Source organism: Archocentrus centrarchus, chromosome 6 (genome assembly GCF_007364275.1).
Source record: "Archocentrus centrarchus isolate MPI-CPG fArcCen1 chromosome 6, fArcCen1, whole genome shotgun sequence".
NCBI classification, from domain to species: Eukaryota; Metazoa; Chordata; class Actinopteri; order Cichliformes; family Cichlidae; genus Archocentrus; species Archocentrus centrarchus.
In genome coordinates, this window is record NC_044351.1 from 23,104,272 (window position 1) to 23,120,630 (window position 16,359).

Below are 16,359 nucleotides of genomic sequence, written 5' to 3' on the forward strand. Positions count from 1 at the left end.
CAAAAGTTATAGTACATAAAAACATCAGCTGATTTTGAGTGGGTCGGGCACTCACTGATTTTTTCATGGCATGATGCTCCTAATTCTTAGCTAAGCCTGAATCTTAAACCAAGTATTTATACTAAATTTTAATGATTTATGTTATGGGAACTTCCTGCTCTAAAAAGAGAGATTGGGATAATGTGATTGTGTAAACAGGTCCACGTTCCCAATACATCAGTAATAGATTACACACACACACACACACACACACACACACACACACACACACACACACACACACACACACACACACACACACACTCTTCTGAGAAGTGAACATGAACTACCTTAAATCACAAACAGCATGTATTAAGTATTTATGCTGTATTCACCAAACACACACACACACACATATATGTATGCATGGATGCACAAACATACTCTCTTGATAATGTGGTGTTCCAGTCTAGCTGAAGCAGGTCATTCATCGTGGCTGAAATTAGCTGTGTAGCACTAAGTTAAAATCACAACATGCCAACACACACATACACATACACACATCTTTCACTTGTTCATTTGGGAGAGAGAAAGCGAGAGAGGAAAGTGCTTATTTATTGTTCATCAACTCTAATTCCCAAGGAAGCAGCACAAAAGCTTCTTCTCTTTGAGAAGCCTTAAACGAAAAAAAGCACATGGCTGTTCTACATCTACATGGTTTTCACAGGAGAGTTCTGGTATTTATTGCCCTCATCCCCCACTATTCTAATCTACTTGTCATTCATTCCTATTATAAAATACTGTACTTTAATCTACAGCATTTATCACAACTCATTATTATTACAGTATAATCTTATTTTAAGGTACTAACATTTAGGTTTTCTGGTAGATTACACAGATATCAAACCCACTACAGTCATCATCTCACTCATAACTTCGGGGACTACAAAACCTGGCAGACATGTAAATCATAGGATGTGACTGAAAGAAAAAGGCTGGCAATGTTATAAGACTTTTATATTACTAACAAATCCTTTTGATTAGAACAAAATCATATGAATTCATTCTATAAGCAAGTATTTACTATCTCACCAAAGCTTGAAAATGTGTGCTATATCATGGACATTTTCAATTATTTGAAACTGTTAGAAACAATTAATTTGGACCGCGTGATATTTGTTAACACAGCAATGGATACAGGTACACCAGCCTCCTGCCATACATATTTAATGTGTGCAAACCCATAGTGGGAAATGGTGTCCTACACGCACCATTTACTGTTTGAGTACGATTTGCTAACTAAATATATAATGCCCAGACCAAATTTATTTCTAAAAATAAAACAATTTATGTATATACACTCTCTAGCCACGTCATTAGATACACTTGTTCAATTACATGCTAAGGCAAATATCTAATCAGCCTATCACATAGCAGCCGGTCACTGCACTTAGGCATGTTGACACGGCCAAGATGACCTGCTGAAATTCAAACCTGGCATTAGAATAGGGGGAAAAAAGGTGATTTAAGTGACTTTGAAGGTGGCATGGTTATTGGCTTCAGATGGGCTGGTGTGAGTATTTCAGAAAGTGCTGATCTATTGAAATTCTCTCACACAGCCCTCTCTAGGGTTTACAGAAAATGGTCCAAAAAAGAGAAAATATCCAGTGAGCAGCGGTTCTTTGGTTGAACATGTCTTGTTGATGCTGGAGGTCAGATGAGAACGGCCAGATTGTTTTCAGCTGATAGGAAGGCAACGCAAATAACCACTTGTTATAACCATAACATGTGATTTGTTAAGAAAAACAATATATAGAACAACACCACCTTAACCCTTTAAGAAATACTAACCAGCAAGCTTTAAAAACAGAACAGGGTAATATCCTCAGTGTATGCTCTTTGCTCTTTTAAGGGACAGCCCAGCATTCATCCCATTCAGCTCAACACTGCCACAATCTGACACTGACCTGTGGTTTCGACTGCATGAATCTGCAAGCACACACAAACACTACGTGCAGCACGGTGCAAAGACATTTCTGCAAATATACATACAGTGTAAGTAACATCTCTGGAGTCTCTGGGTTTAATAAATATCCTTGAGTAAGACACTTGAGTCGCACAAGATTCAATGTTCTTGCGCAATCACTGCTTCTGCTATTCATGGAAAACAGGCATAGATAAATGCGTAAATTAAAAAACATACAGTCACCTTGGAGTATTCAAATTCTTTCACCTTTACAATCGTTTACTGTATTGTAGGAATTCAACTGATTGGATAAAGTATAGAAAGGGAGGGTACCACAGTTCACATTGGTGAACAAGGCACTGATCAGAGCATGGATGCAAAACCACTTCTTATGCTTTGATTCTTCCTCAGTGGCCTCAATAATTGTGAAGTGTGTGACTATTCCTATATATTTGGCCAAACTGAGTAGCTTAGTGGAAGTGTCTCAGTCAAGGAGGCAAACAAGAACCCAGTAGTTGTACTAACAGAGGACAAGTTTCTGACAGTCTTTGAATGGTGCAGCCAAAGGGCAAATGGAGCTTGGGAACATCTGTCGGGAAGATTAAAATAAACTGATCAAATCCAGGTGTGTAAAGCCTGTAGAGACTGATCCAAGAAGACCCAAAGCTGTAATGCTGCCCAGTGTTACATAAAAGGTCTGAAAACTTTTGTAAAGCGATTTTAGTTTTAGATTTTAATAAAATATGAAAAAAAAAAAAAAAAAAGGTTTTACTTTGTCGTTTTTGGTTATTGAGCATCAACTGATCTGAAAAAAAAAAAAATGTCAATAAAGTTTAATAAAGGATTATACATACTGTACACATCAATGCCACCAGCCTACTCCCCAAACAAACCACCAGTACTGGATTCCTCAGACCTACTTCACAGACAGTGCTTGAAAAGGTGCAATGCAAGCTTTTTTGAGTTACTCCTCATCTATGTATGATTTTAGTTTGGTTTACACACACACACACACACACACACACACACACACACACACACACACACACACACACACACACACACTCAAACTACTAGGGTAAAGATTATTAAGAAAGCTAACACACTCTCAGATGGGAAGCTGGCTCTGGTGCCTGGTCTATATTGTAAATGCATCAAAAAGGCCAATGACCACCATGTCCTGTATTTTTCACCCTGCTGCTGAATGTGACATTTTCTCTCCTGTGTTGGCACTAAACATTTGCACTGGATGTAAACTGTGTAATGCATAACCATACAATACAAATGTAATTCCCTCTATTCTCCAAGGAAAAAGTCCATCAATTTTGCTTTTCTTTTCCTGAAACAAGTCGTACCTGGTTGTAGAGGGCACACACATGCAGAGCCGTATTTCCAGATGCATTTTGGGCACTCATATCAGCTCCATAGAACAGCAGGTGTTCCAAATGCTGCACATGGCCATAGCGGCATGCCTGAAAGGACAGAGATAACACATTTACACTAACAGAGTCAAAACGAAGTAAACACAGAGTCCCTGAGAAAAGAATGCAAACTAGTGGGATAGCTGACTTAACAGTCAAATTTATAGAGAAACAAGATATGTTAAAGAATGACAAAGGGGCCAGCCCGGAAATTAATCAGGGATGTAATCAGTATTTGCAAATTAGCCAAATTAGTCAATTAGTCAACAGTATATTTTAGGGTTTTAAGATTCATCAAGAGCCAACGTTGAATCACTACTGTATTTTGTGAGTCTGACTTGTTAATTAGGGTGTTACTGACTGAAGCACAACAGAAATTTTTGCTTGACCATCAAATAGTCTGGAATAACAGGCAAATGTATCAATCTTTCTCAAATAAGGTAACAGAGACTTGTTGCTTTTACTGTACAAGACCCCTTAAATGTTCAGTCACCCCTGTTAGAAGCCAAGAAAAAACACTTCTTGACATGGTCAAATTAATGTAATGTTAATGTAACCTTAATCTATTCTTTGCCACAATATACAATTGTATACTGGAATGCTATACCCGAATAGTTTGAATGTAATCAAATAAAAAAGAAAAGCCAACATATGTCTTTCTATAGATTATCTTATCGGTTGAAAACTACTGAATCTTTAGCCCATGCTGTTCCTTGGGCGAATTCCATTGTAAAATTATTCTCACCTACGTTGCTAACAGTTTCTAAAAGGAAGGGGGACCTCTTATTTGTATCACCTGAATATAATCTGTGAAGCTCTTCTAGCAAGAATTATGCCTTTTCCTACTTTTTCTGCTTCTTGCTTCACATAACTGGGAGCAATAAACTTCATCTAATCTCTATCTTTTTTCTCCTTTTTCCCCTCCAAATCCGTGGTTTGCCCGCGTTATTGACAAAGAGGTGCACAACTCGCCCCAGCAATTGTTCTCTCACTTCTGTATTCTGTCTTGCTAACAGTGTATGACAGCAATGCAACTCTGCACAAATGATTCTGGGATTGTTGTTGGTTATCAGCCCTTCTGCAGTGTATTCTATTGTATACAATACATGCCCAAGGAATGCTAATGCTGGGAAGGACAAGAGAAGGGGAGAGATGTGGAGGGAGAGTTGAAAGGAAGGAAATGGGGTAAAAGTGTGATGGACTGAAGGACTCTTAGATTTACTCTCATCTCCCAATGGTAGCAGTGAAAACACAGATAAGGAACAAATCATCACAAGAACATCTTTGCACTCTTACCCTAAAATTAACCTTTTTCTTTGAGGAGGTTTATTTAGAGTACAGAGTGTTTCAGGGTGGATTCACCAAATTCTTTAAATGCTTTAAATTTAAATGCATTTACTTTAAATGCACAATAGCGTTGTTATAAACTCCTAGTAAGAAGCTGTATGTTGTTGAGATCTGTTTATTAACATAATCTGCTATATCAGTGATTCTCAAACTATGGGGCACGATCAACCTGGGAGAAAGGGTCATTTGGAACAAATGTTGAACATCAGAAAATGTTAGCAGGTATGCTAGCACAGAGACTAGCGAAACTCTACACAATCGCCATCTGCTGCTCTCCCCGGACTTTGCTTTGACACCAAGGGGGACCCCCTCGTGGTGTGATGTAAGTGGGGTATGGTGGAAAAAGTTTGAGAACCACTGTGCTGTACGGATGTCCGTTTTGGGGTGTGTGGCCAGGGGCAAAAAAGCTATACACAAAATTACAAGTGTAATTTAGTAAAACAGTAAAAAAAAATTAATTAATTCTGCTGCAGAAATCTTGCAAGACACACAAGACAATCCCCACAGCTCCAAATGCCAAAGTGTCCTTTGGTAAAACATTAAACTCCAAGTTGCTGTGCCAGTGTTCGTGTGACCAGTTGAAAATGCATTATAAAGAGCTACACATGCACAACCACTAGGAATAAAAAGTAAGAAAGTGCAGATTGTCTCAACATTTCACTATGGAAATATAAAAACTGAGTGAATGCCATAAAATCTCTTAAATAACATGTAGATACCACTTCGTGCAGGAGTCCTTTCATCTTTCCAGTACAGTGAGCTTCCTTTGAGCTGACATATTCAATAAAACTCTCCCAAGCACAATGGTTGATGTAGTTCACAAATAACTGTTAAGTCTCTTTTTTTATTAATTTTCTTTATTATCACAGTTCACTTCAACTAATCCCTGAAATCAAAAACAAACAGAATGTTTCATGTTGCTCATAAAAACTTCCAAGAAAGAATAACTGAAAGACCTTGAGATCAAATACACTAAGATGATGTTGTCTAAATAACTACATAAAAAAAGTAAAACTGACAGATGAAGGTGAAATTCATGACAACGTGTGTAATGAAAGGTTTGTGCAGGAGACAGGCAAATAAATACTGAGATGATGCAGACAGCCTTTCTTTAATGAGCTGTGTTTCTCTTGCTACTAACTATTATTACAACAAATGTTGCCATTCAACATTTCTTCTACATGTCTGTTTGGTTACATTTATAATACAGGAACTTTCAGGCCTCCAGTGTCTGTCACCACTCACATATTAAATATAAAAGGCCTGACACAAGCAAAAACAACATGCAGACACTATCCTGGATTATGTTTACAGGGCAGAGCAAGCCTGTATGTGTGTATCTGCGTGTGTGTAAAAAGCTAACAAAAGGCTGCCTGCTCTTTGTAACAATTCTCTGCTTTAAGGTCCACTGCATCACTACTTGGACTGCCAGGTACAAGCTTGGATTCAGTTAATTACTAGGCAATCTATGTAAAATTATAAAATACTTTTTGGGTTCTTAGTTAGTAAGCAGGTAGAATACAGAATACAGGAAAAAAAATACAGCGGGAATACTAAAAATATCCATAAATGACTCAGTGTGTATTTATTTACAAGCACATTAAGCTGGTAATAACTCAGACATAAGTGCACATTTTCTAGAAAAGTATGCAACAAGTACTTAAAAGCACTTCACTTCACCCATTAATTTAAGTAACAGTTTTTCTCCATGGTCTAGCTTGGCCAAAGCCCAAGTTTAATAATGTGCTTTCTATAAATTAAGATATAACTTCCAATTCTTCTTATACAGTCATTGTTCATGGCTATACCCCTTTATAAAGGCGTCTACAACCCGACTCAGTAAGTCTTTCCACTTGTGTAACTTTTAACAAGTGCTTTATAAGAGGTGCACCCATCATAAAAAAAAACAAAAAAGAAAAAACCAAGCCGAACCATGGACAGTTTCAGTAGGAGGGAAGACGTGCTTACTGCACAAAGTCTGCAAGATATGTGCGTTCAAAAGTATTTGTGTGTATTACTTCAATATAACTGCTGTAATGACTGTCCCAAACAAATGCAAGCACAAACCTACTGAAGAAAAAGAAATTCTACAAGTCCTGAACTTCATCAAAGTATAATATATATCTTGCGCTTTGTTATTTTCAGAAGCGATCTGCGCCCAGTGATTTCTGTTGACACTTCTGCAAGTTCTTTGTGCACTGGGAGACATTTCATAAAACTCAGACTGATACTCGACCCCCCCCTCCGCAGCTTTCCCAGTGTGCCCTGCTACATCTATGTGTTGAATCACATTCGCACCCACTTCACATATTTGTTGGTGAGTCCATAGGTGAGAAAAGAGCCAGATACTGGACTGATCTGACATAATGTGTCCAGTATAAGGTGGCCATACAACAGTGGTGTCAGTAGTTCATCTTAAATGATTAGCCCAAACTTATGATGTTCAGATCCCATGCCTTTCTGATGTTCTACCTAATACAATTGATTTTGTTAAATTATGTTTAAAAAACTGAGGTTTTCAAATACACAAAATAATTTTGTTATTTCACAGCTTTAAATGTACATTCATTTAAATGACATTTTTTCTTGGACAAAAAAATGTTTTCTTCCCAACCTGGATCTTCCAAGAATCCTATTCATTCAAAAAGTGTGTGTGTGTGTGTGTGTGTGTGTGTGTGTGTGTGTGTGTGTGTGTGTGTGTGTGTGTGTGTGTGTGTGTGTGTGTGTGTGTGTGTGAGTGTGTCTGTACAGAACAATTTTAGTTTAAAGCCATTATAGTGAAGACATTTTTGTATTGTGATGACATTTTGGCCTGTCCCTAAGATTTCAAACAGATGGTTGAGGCTTAACACTCGGCTATTGGGCTTTGGTTTATTTGGTTTAGGGTAATCGTGTGTTTCACTGTGTATTACCTGGTGTATCTCCTGCCAGCCATTCTCGTCCACACAGCCCACCTGTGCATGATCGTGCAGCAGCAGCTCACAGCAGTAGGGATCTCCTCCTACCATTGAACTGTGGTAGAGAGGAGTCAGCCCCCTGCTGTCTTTGTAGTCAGGAGATGCACCCAAGTCCAACAGCGTCTAGTGAGAAAAGAGGCAAGTTTAGGGTCTTCAGTCTTCAGTTGCCAGTCGTGGTTGTATTTTTTTTTTCACAATGTACATATTATTAATAAGAGAAATCACAAATGCCAAGAACATGTTTGCACTCTACTAGTAAATAAAAGCTATTTTAAATTTATCTTATATTATTGTTATGATGCTAAGAATATCAAATTAAATGATTCATTTATGCCACACCTTTCAAGACTATCTACTCTGGTGTATTTCTTTAACTATATAAAATATTAGATAGCAGGCAATTTTCTAAAGCTCAATACTTAGAAAACAAAGGGTTTTTTTTGCTGCCTGACCAGTCATTATCCTGTTGATGGAAAGTATAGACTCTCTATTTCCTTTTGTAAAACCTATCCTCTAATCTGTATGGACAAAGCTTTGAATCTTGACTAGTAAGAATATCATTTGGTTTGCTTCCGTTTCTACCTGCTGAAAAACATTACTAAACTTAGGCCCAATGGGTCCATTAGCTGACATGGAAATTATTATAAATGCAATAATTTCCTTCTTTTCCTCCTTATTCATTTTCCTTCCTATTCTACAATTCTGTCATCCTGAAGGTCTCATTTAACTCCCTCCAAACATCCATCCATTTTCTTAACTGCTTTATCCAGTTCTGTGTTGTGGGAGGGCTGAAGCCTAACCCAGCTGTCATAGGGTGAGAGGCAGGGTACACCGTGGACAGGTTACCAGTTCTTTATGCTGTTTAACATTAAAATTAAAATCATGACTCTTGAGATCAAGTTCTGAGCCTTGTACGCTAAGGCACCTGCTAATGTTAAAGAGCTAATGCAGGGTTGTTGAGAGTTCCTCAATCCAGGCTCAGGACAAAAGGTGGCAATGCTTTTCAGGCTGTAGCTCCTGAAATTTGTAACCCTCTCCTATTGGCTCTTTAGGATCTTTCAATACCATAACTGTGCTTGGTATCAAAAATGGAAATAACTCATTTCAGTTTCAACAGTTCAGACTCAACAGGAAATATGACTCACATAACTCCTCTCATTTGGGTTACAAGCCTCCTCAAACCAGACATGTGCAAGGCCATTCAGTGGTTATGTCAGCCCATTCAAAGCGGGTATGTTCAATCTCACACATTTAGTAAGTGCCCTCTGTGCTCAGTAGCTCAAGCACCTGCTGCCATACATTACCTGCCTGTAAACTCTCCTTTTCTAGAGGGGGAGTTTGCATGAAGGCAGTTGGTCTAGCAAAAAGGTATGAGCCAGCTGTATACGTGTGTGAACTGTACTCACTATGAGCGCTGTGTGGTTCTTGCTGCGCACGGCCTTGTGCAGAGCAGTAATGCCATCTTTTGTTCTGAAGTCCAGATGTGCCCCGCCACTTTTCAGCACCTTGATGAGCTCTGCACAGCCCTCCAGCTGTGCTGCTAGCGTTAGAGGACATTCTGTAAGCACAAGGAAGCAAAAAATGTATTTGTAAACTCCAACTTATTTCCACTGACATTACTGTGCATTCTTCTCTCAAAACATCTTTCATTTGAATCGGTACATTTTATGACAAAATTAGCTGTGGGTACACAGCTCTGCATTTGGATAACTGCCTTGGCCGTTGAGATTGTCACCCTCCTGTCTGTTGGCTGCTTCCAGTTGGTGTCAAATCAGCCTATTCTCATGTTTGCCTCACTTCGCAGCTCATCTGCTACACTACAGGTCACCCAGCACTGAAATCTCCTTTATGGCTGGTCAAACATTTGCATATACATGAGGAGATTAGCAAAGAGAATAATCCAGCTTTACCCAGCATGCATAAGGCTTATTTTAGAAATCCATACATGGTCATTTGAGATGAAGACAGAAGGAGAGAAAAGACAAGTCAAGGATGGAAAAAAAAAAACAATAGTCAACAATAAGTTAACTCAAGTATGGGAGGGATGACAATCCTAGCAAAGTCTTGCTCACCTCCTGTGTCTGGGTCATGGAAGTTAGGGTCAAGGCCTTTTTCCAAGAACCTTGAGACCTTTTCAGTGTTCCTCTGCTGCACATACTCCATGAATTTCTTCAGGTTTGCCTAATGGAGGGAGACAAGGAAACAGGGAGAAGGGGAAGAGGAGGAAAAACAGCTGTGATTGGATGATGTCAGACTCCTGCGGATGGGGATGTTTAATAATGCAGTTCAGAGATGAAAGCTGAAGTCATTGCTCTCTCCGTCTGTGTTTGAAGGTTTTATTTCTGTTCTGTCATGGCAAGCAAATGGACCATGTTCAGAAGATATGGTATATAAGCTATTATAGCACAGACCAAAAAAAGACATGGAAGGAGCTGCAAAATAACACAGAGAAGAAGAGTTTTCCTTTGGAGATTAGTACCAAGAAAATGAGATCCTGAGGCTAATGTCGTATTTTGAGTCCAGATGTAATAGTTATAACACACACACACACGCGTACGCGCACACGCACGCACACACATGGGCTCTAATATTGATGTTTAAAACCAGTTAAGACCAGTTTCATCAAACAAACACAGTCAAAAGCAAAAACTCACATGTAATTCATACCTACTCTAAAACGCACACACACACACACACACACACACACACAAAACACTTAATTTCCTTTGTGACTTATGATTAAAAATATTCATCACCCTTACCAATGTGAGTGCAAGCCAGTAGAGTATAAAGTGAGAAATGAAGCTGTGAGCAAGGCACCAGTGCTAACACTTCATAACAGATTAAAATAGTCTGACAAATCAGGGCAACAATAAATCTGAAACACAAAAGTAAAGCCCAGAATTGTTCCAATGAGAATGTACTGTACTTACGGAAGACAAAAGGAATTATTGAAAGAAACTGACCAAAAAAAATTTTAACACTGAACACATAAAATGTCAATAAAATTATGGATAATAGCTTAATATCATCTCCAGGATGTAATTACAGAATATCTGCGGTATCCCAAATGAGATTTACAGAGAACTTTCATTACTCCTTCATTCTCTCAAGGTCTTCCAGCTTCTCTCATTACATAACATCCGCATGTGCAAAAGCCTCCAGACACGTAAACTCATTACATTTTACACAACTTAATGAAGACATGTAATGCAACAAATTCAAACCCATCCTTACGAGTATGAGCACTCGCATGCAAAAAACGAGAACAGCAAGCAGCAGCCATTTGACACTCACCATGTGCAGCATCATATACTGGTTATCCCACACTCTGAAAGTCACACGATACAACACCTTCCGAATTTCACATCACACACCTCCTTTCTCTTCTCACCAAGTCATCTGCAAACCGCTTGCCTCTACAAGCCTGTTTCTTGAACACAGACACCACTGACATGCTGTGAGTAGCTGCCGACTGCTACTCTCACTATCTCCAAGTCAAACTGAGAGAAATTCACTTTGGCTTTTTCCTTTTCCTCTTTTTTTTTTTCTTTTTTTTTTTTTACAATGTTCAGAGAGGCAGTTGTTATGGTGATGGGATACAAAGACAGCTCTAGCAGCCAATGTACATGAGTGGGAAGAGCACTGAGGTTGGGTTTGTGAATGTGTGTGAAGGAGTGTGGTTGTGTGTCCTGCATAACACTTAGGATAATGCCTTGAAGGTTTGATTTGCCAGTGATCAGCTGGATCTGATGTGTGTTTTATTGCCTGTTGAGCAGAGGACTGATAAAAAGGCTGGGTAATGATTTATTTGCTTTGGTGAAGGTCTTAATAAAGCCTTTATATTCTTCTCCCTTTTGCTGTCTTTTTGTCAGTGTAACACACACAGGGGGATGCACATTTATTTATTTTCCCAGTCATACTGACACATTGACACTTGACTAAATATTCTGAATATTCAGAAAATAATTAAAAGGGTGACAGTCTGCCATACATCAGATTTAAACATCAAAGCTCTTTGATTAAACACAATACATGTTACTTGTAAGGCCAATAATTTGCTATAACACTAACCAAAATATATTTTAATGATCTATACCTTCAAAATACAAGCCAAAAGATTTTGTTCAGTAAATCCAAAATACTGTATTACATATTAATCAGTGACTTTGCCTTATTTTCAACCCAACTAGATTAGCATGACTCAGTCTACAAATCAATCATAATGAAGTGAAATGATGAAATGACATGGCTTGTTAATGTTAACTGATTGGCCGAACTAAATGCACACACAGGGTTTTTTTTTTTTTTAAAGGCAAGAGATTTACAGTATATTTCAAGCTAAAATACTCCACAAATCATCCTGATTTTATCTTTGGGCAAGATAAAAGAAAAGAAATTCAAACTTTAATCTCTGCACCTCTTTTATGTCTCCTCCTTTAGATGCTGCAATTCTCTTTCTTCCTGAATAAGTTAAAAACTTCCTGTCATGTTTCGAGTTTGAACAAAATACTGAAGAAAAGCCTTGAGTGGGCTGAAAGAAATCAGTGTTCATCAATTTATTTCAATCATTTGTGCAGTGATTACCTATTACTTACACTAGGAATCACTTAACAGTTGATAGGTCTATCTTTTATATTTTCCGTTTATTAGGCAAGCTTGTGCATATACACAAGAGCAGGGTCTGGGAAATGCTGGCACATAAAATAAGATTCTCCTCAACAGTAGTGTGTTCACATTTCATTTCATTCAATCATTTGCCAAGTCTCATTCATACATTATTGTGGCCAGTCTTTCTCATTGGATATCATTCATCCAGTCCTAGATATGGTATTCTTTCCTTTGTTTTCCAGGAGGAACAATGGATTTTTTAAGAAGAGCAATGACATCTGCATGGCCTGAAGGAGAAATCTAAATTAAATGGCCACATCATAAAAACATCAACAAACGAAACAAAAACATATCATAGAAAATCAACAACTCACGAGTGGGTGATGCAACAGTCCCAGTGTTGTTTTGTTTATATATATATATATATATATATATATATATATATATATATATATATATATATATATATATATATATATAGACTGCAGGCAGCAGAGGCTCCGGCTGCGGATCAATGACAACTGCAGGACAAAGACTGCGGGCAGTCTTTGTCCTTCAAGTTCAGGTCCTCTGCCTGAAGCCTGAGAGCTCAGGGTCCTTTGCAGTATCTTAGCTCTTCCTAGGTCTGCGCTCTTCTGGACAGAGATCACAGATGTCATTCCTGGGATCTGCTGGAGCCGCTATACCAGTTTGGGAGTCACTGCATAAAGTGTTCCGATTACCATGGGGACCAGTGTTACCTTCACTTTCCACATCCGCTCTAGCTCTTCTCTCAGCCCTCTGTATTTCTTGAGCTTCACGTGCTCCTTCTTCCTGATGTTGTGATCGCTTAGTACTGCTACGTCTATCACTGCGGCATTCCTCCTCTGCTTGTCCACCATTACTATGTTCGGTTGGTTAGCCATCACCAGTTTTTCCATCTGGAAGTCCCAAAGGATCTTAGCTGGGTTATTATCAACCACCCTTGGGAGGTATCCCATTTTGACCTTGAGACTTCCAGGCCATACTCAGCACAGATGTTCCTGTATACTATGCTATCCACTTGGCTGGTGTTCCATGTATGCTCTGCCTGCTAGTATCTTGCACTCTGCTCTCTGGCAGTCATCTCTGTGATTTCTGATCTGAAATCACTTAATGAACTTCTGTAAAAAGTCATAACCCACTGACATAAAGCACCAATCAATCACACTAGTGGGAGATGGCCGGTGGACTATAACTGAGTGTGCTGTTGAGGAAATGGATTTGTACGAGAAAACCAATATGCACAGCGTAGGGCACTATTTTTAGAAAAAAAAAAAAAATTATTATTTGTGAAAAGTCACTGACAAACTCCGTAATTTTGTATAAAGTACAACTCACTTTCTTACTATCTGTCTTTAATTGCTCAGCTTGTTCATGTTGCTCAGGTGCTAGTTGCAAGAGAGGACCATCATGAACAGACAGTTTAATACTTAAAACTGATCCATATATTCTACACAACAAAATCTCCAGCAGCATAAAACCTATTCTTACATGCTGTGTGCATGATTAAAAATGGGAAATAGAAAAATAGAAAAGGGAAGGTTGGGACAAGGTGAGATGGAAGCAGATCATCTGCTGTGGTGACCCCTAAAGCAAAAGACGACAAAGATGAAGAAGGAACAGTAGAAGAAGAAGATCTATACTATTGGTTGCATGTACAAGCTTTTTTGTCCTTGTTTTGCCTTGCCCAAGTACACATTCTCACAGTTCCACAATTTGTAATCTTGAGAGATAACAATTGAATTAAGCAAAACTGTTGTCACACCCCTCCAACACAATGAGATATAAATACATTAGTTATGTTTTGCACGTGACATTATGGGCAACAACATCACCTCTGTCTGTATGAAGGAAAGGCAACCCCAGCAAAGAGGAACACTCAGAGAACAAATGCCATGAAAATTACATTATTCTGCTCTGCTTCAGCCACACATACACTATATTGCCAAAAGTATTTACTCACCCATCCAAATCACTGAATTCAGGTGTTCCAATCACTTCTATGGCCACAGGTGTATAAAACCAAACACCTAGGCATGCAGACTGCTTCTACAAACATCTGTGAAAGAATGGGTCACTCTCAGGAGCTCAGTGAATTCCAGCATGGTACCGTGATAGGATGCCACCTGTGCAGCAAGTCCAGTCGTGAAATTTTCTTGCTACTAAATATTCCACAGTCAACTGTTAGTGGTATTATAACAAAGTGGAAGTGATTGGGAACAGCAGCAACTCAGCCATGAAGTGGTAGGCCATGTAAAATGACAGAGCATGGTCAGCGGATGCTAAGGTGCATAGTGTGCAGACAAACTGTGAACTTTCTCCAGAGTAACTACAGACCTCCAAACTTCATGTGGCCTTCAGATTAGCTCTAGAACAGTGTGTAGAGAGTTTCAAAGAATGGGTTTCCATGGCCAAGCAGCTGCATCTAAGCCTTACATCACCAAGTGCAATGCAGTGGAGACGTGTTCTCTGGAGTGACAAACAACACTTAGTTCCAGTGAAAGGAACTCTAAATCTTCAGCATACCATGATATTTTGGACAATTTCATGCTCCCGACTTAGTGGGAACAATTTGGGGATAGCCACTTCCTGTTCCAACATGACTGCACACCGGTGCACCTTAGAGAGGAGACCGTGAGCCAGGCCTTCTCGTCCAACATCAGTGTCTGACCTCACAAATGTGCTTGTGGAAGAATGGTCAAACGATTCCCATAAATACACTCCTAGACCTTGTGGAAAGCCTTCCCAGAAAAGCTGGAGCTGTTATAGCTGCAAAGGGTGGGCCGACATCATATTAAACCCTGTGGGTTCATATGTGTGTGAAGGCAGACGAGTGAATACGTTTGGCAATATAATGTACATACAGTTTGAATGACAATCATTTTAAAGTTCATTACTCAAAATGTCTGCTACATAAAACAGCTATATAGAATATTTTGACCTGTCAATAAGTGTCATTAGACAGACACCATGTTGCAAAATGAGTACATATTAGTTTTTTGCTTATAAGGAATCCTTGTCTTGACCTTTAACTTTCAAAGTTTGACTAACTAATCTAAGCAGTTTTTGTGCATACACTATTACAATGGTGATGAAGCGCCCCTGCTGTCCCAGATCAAGAAAAAGAGAAAGCGAGAGAGGGTCAGGGAGGAAGAACTGAATGTCAGAATCTGTAATCTATGGCAATGTACCAACTCAATAAATCAAGAAAATATCCTTCTTTTTCTGCTTGAGGCTTGGGACAATGTTTCCCAGGAGTCAGTAATAAGGGGAGCTTTATTATTCTTAAACCCACAACATTTAAGATCTATGAAGTGGAGGGATTTGTCCCTGATTAATTCAGCATTCTGAATACTGAATATATTTTGTCATATGTGGATAGGTGACTTTGAATACGGTCACGAATCAGTGGCAAGCAGTGAGTAGAAGAGCTACTTTAGCTGGCAGGAGAAGTGAGGATAAAGGTTCCTTCTTTTAGTTCAGTACCCTGAAGAGGTTCTTGTCTCTTCCACCACTAAAGGGGGATTATCTGCCACTACTTCATAAAAGCCAGGGTAGGAGGCCAGAAATTACAGAGACAACACAAATCCCCCTGTGCAGCTATTTTCTCTTGGTCCTTTGCTCCCTTTTCCATAACTTCACACAGAATTAGATGTGGACCCTTTTTAATAACTCGTGTTCATACAGCACCTAGAAATGAGCCACAAATAAAGAAATCACATACAGGATGCAGCTACAGGAAATGTGTCAGACACTGTCACTGCCCTATATTTACACTCATTACCACATGGCTACATAGCCCCTGGTCTCACAGCTGGCCAACAGTACGCTTTGCCATGGGTGAGTGGTAATTGCAATGCTCGCCAACATGATGCGTATTCAGGAGGATCATATGCTTCTCTAATCTGAGCTGGCTCATAAAATACACACACTCTCTAGACTGTCACAAGATACAGTGAGCCTCTAGGGGCCACCAGACATCACGATGATAGGAACACACCCTAAACATTTTGGAAGAATAGATGTGGAAGAAATGTTACGCCCTGCCAGCATAGAG

The 16,359-nt window shown here is 39.1% G+C and overlaps 1 protein-coding gene across 1 annotated transcript in view; it reads right to left on the minus strand.

Annotated features, from left to right (window-relative positions):
* Window positions 1-16,359, minus strand: part of shank3a (SH3 and multiple ankyrin repeat domains 3a) — a 157,492-nt gene that overhangs the window by 80,919 nt on the left and 60,214 nt on the right. Inside the window, exons 4-7 of the mRNA XM_030731876.1 lie at window positions 9,743-9,851; window positions 9,077-9,228; window positions 7,626-7,793; window positions 3,301-3,417 (exon numbers count right to left, since the gene is read on the minus strand). Coding sequence (XP_030587736.1) covers window positions 3,301-3,417; window positions 7,626-7,793; window positions 9,077-9,228; window positions 9,743-9,851 — 546 coding nt within the window. The remainder of the gene's footprint in view (window positions 1-3,300; window positions 3,418-7,625; window positions 7,794-9,076; window positions 9,229-9,742; window positions 9,852-16,359) is intronic.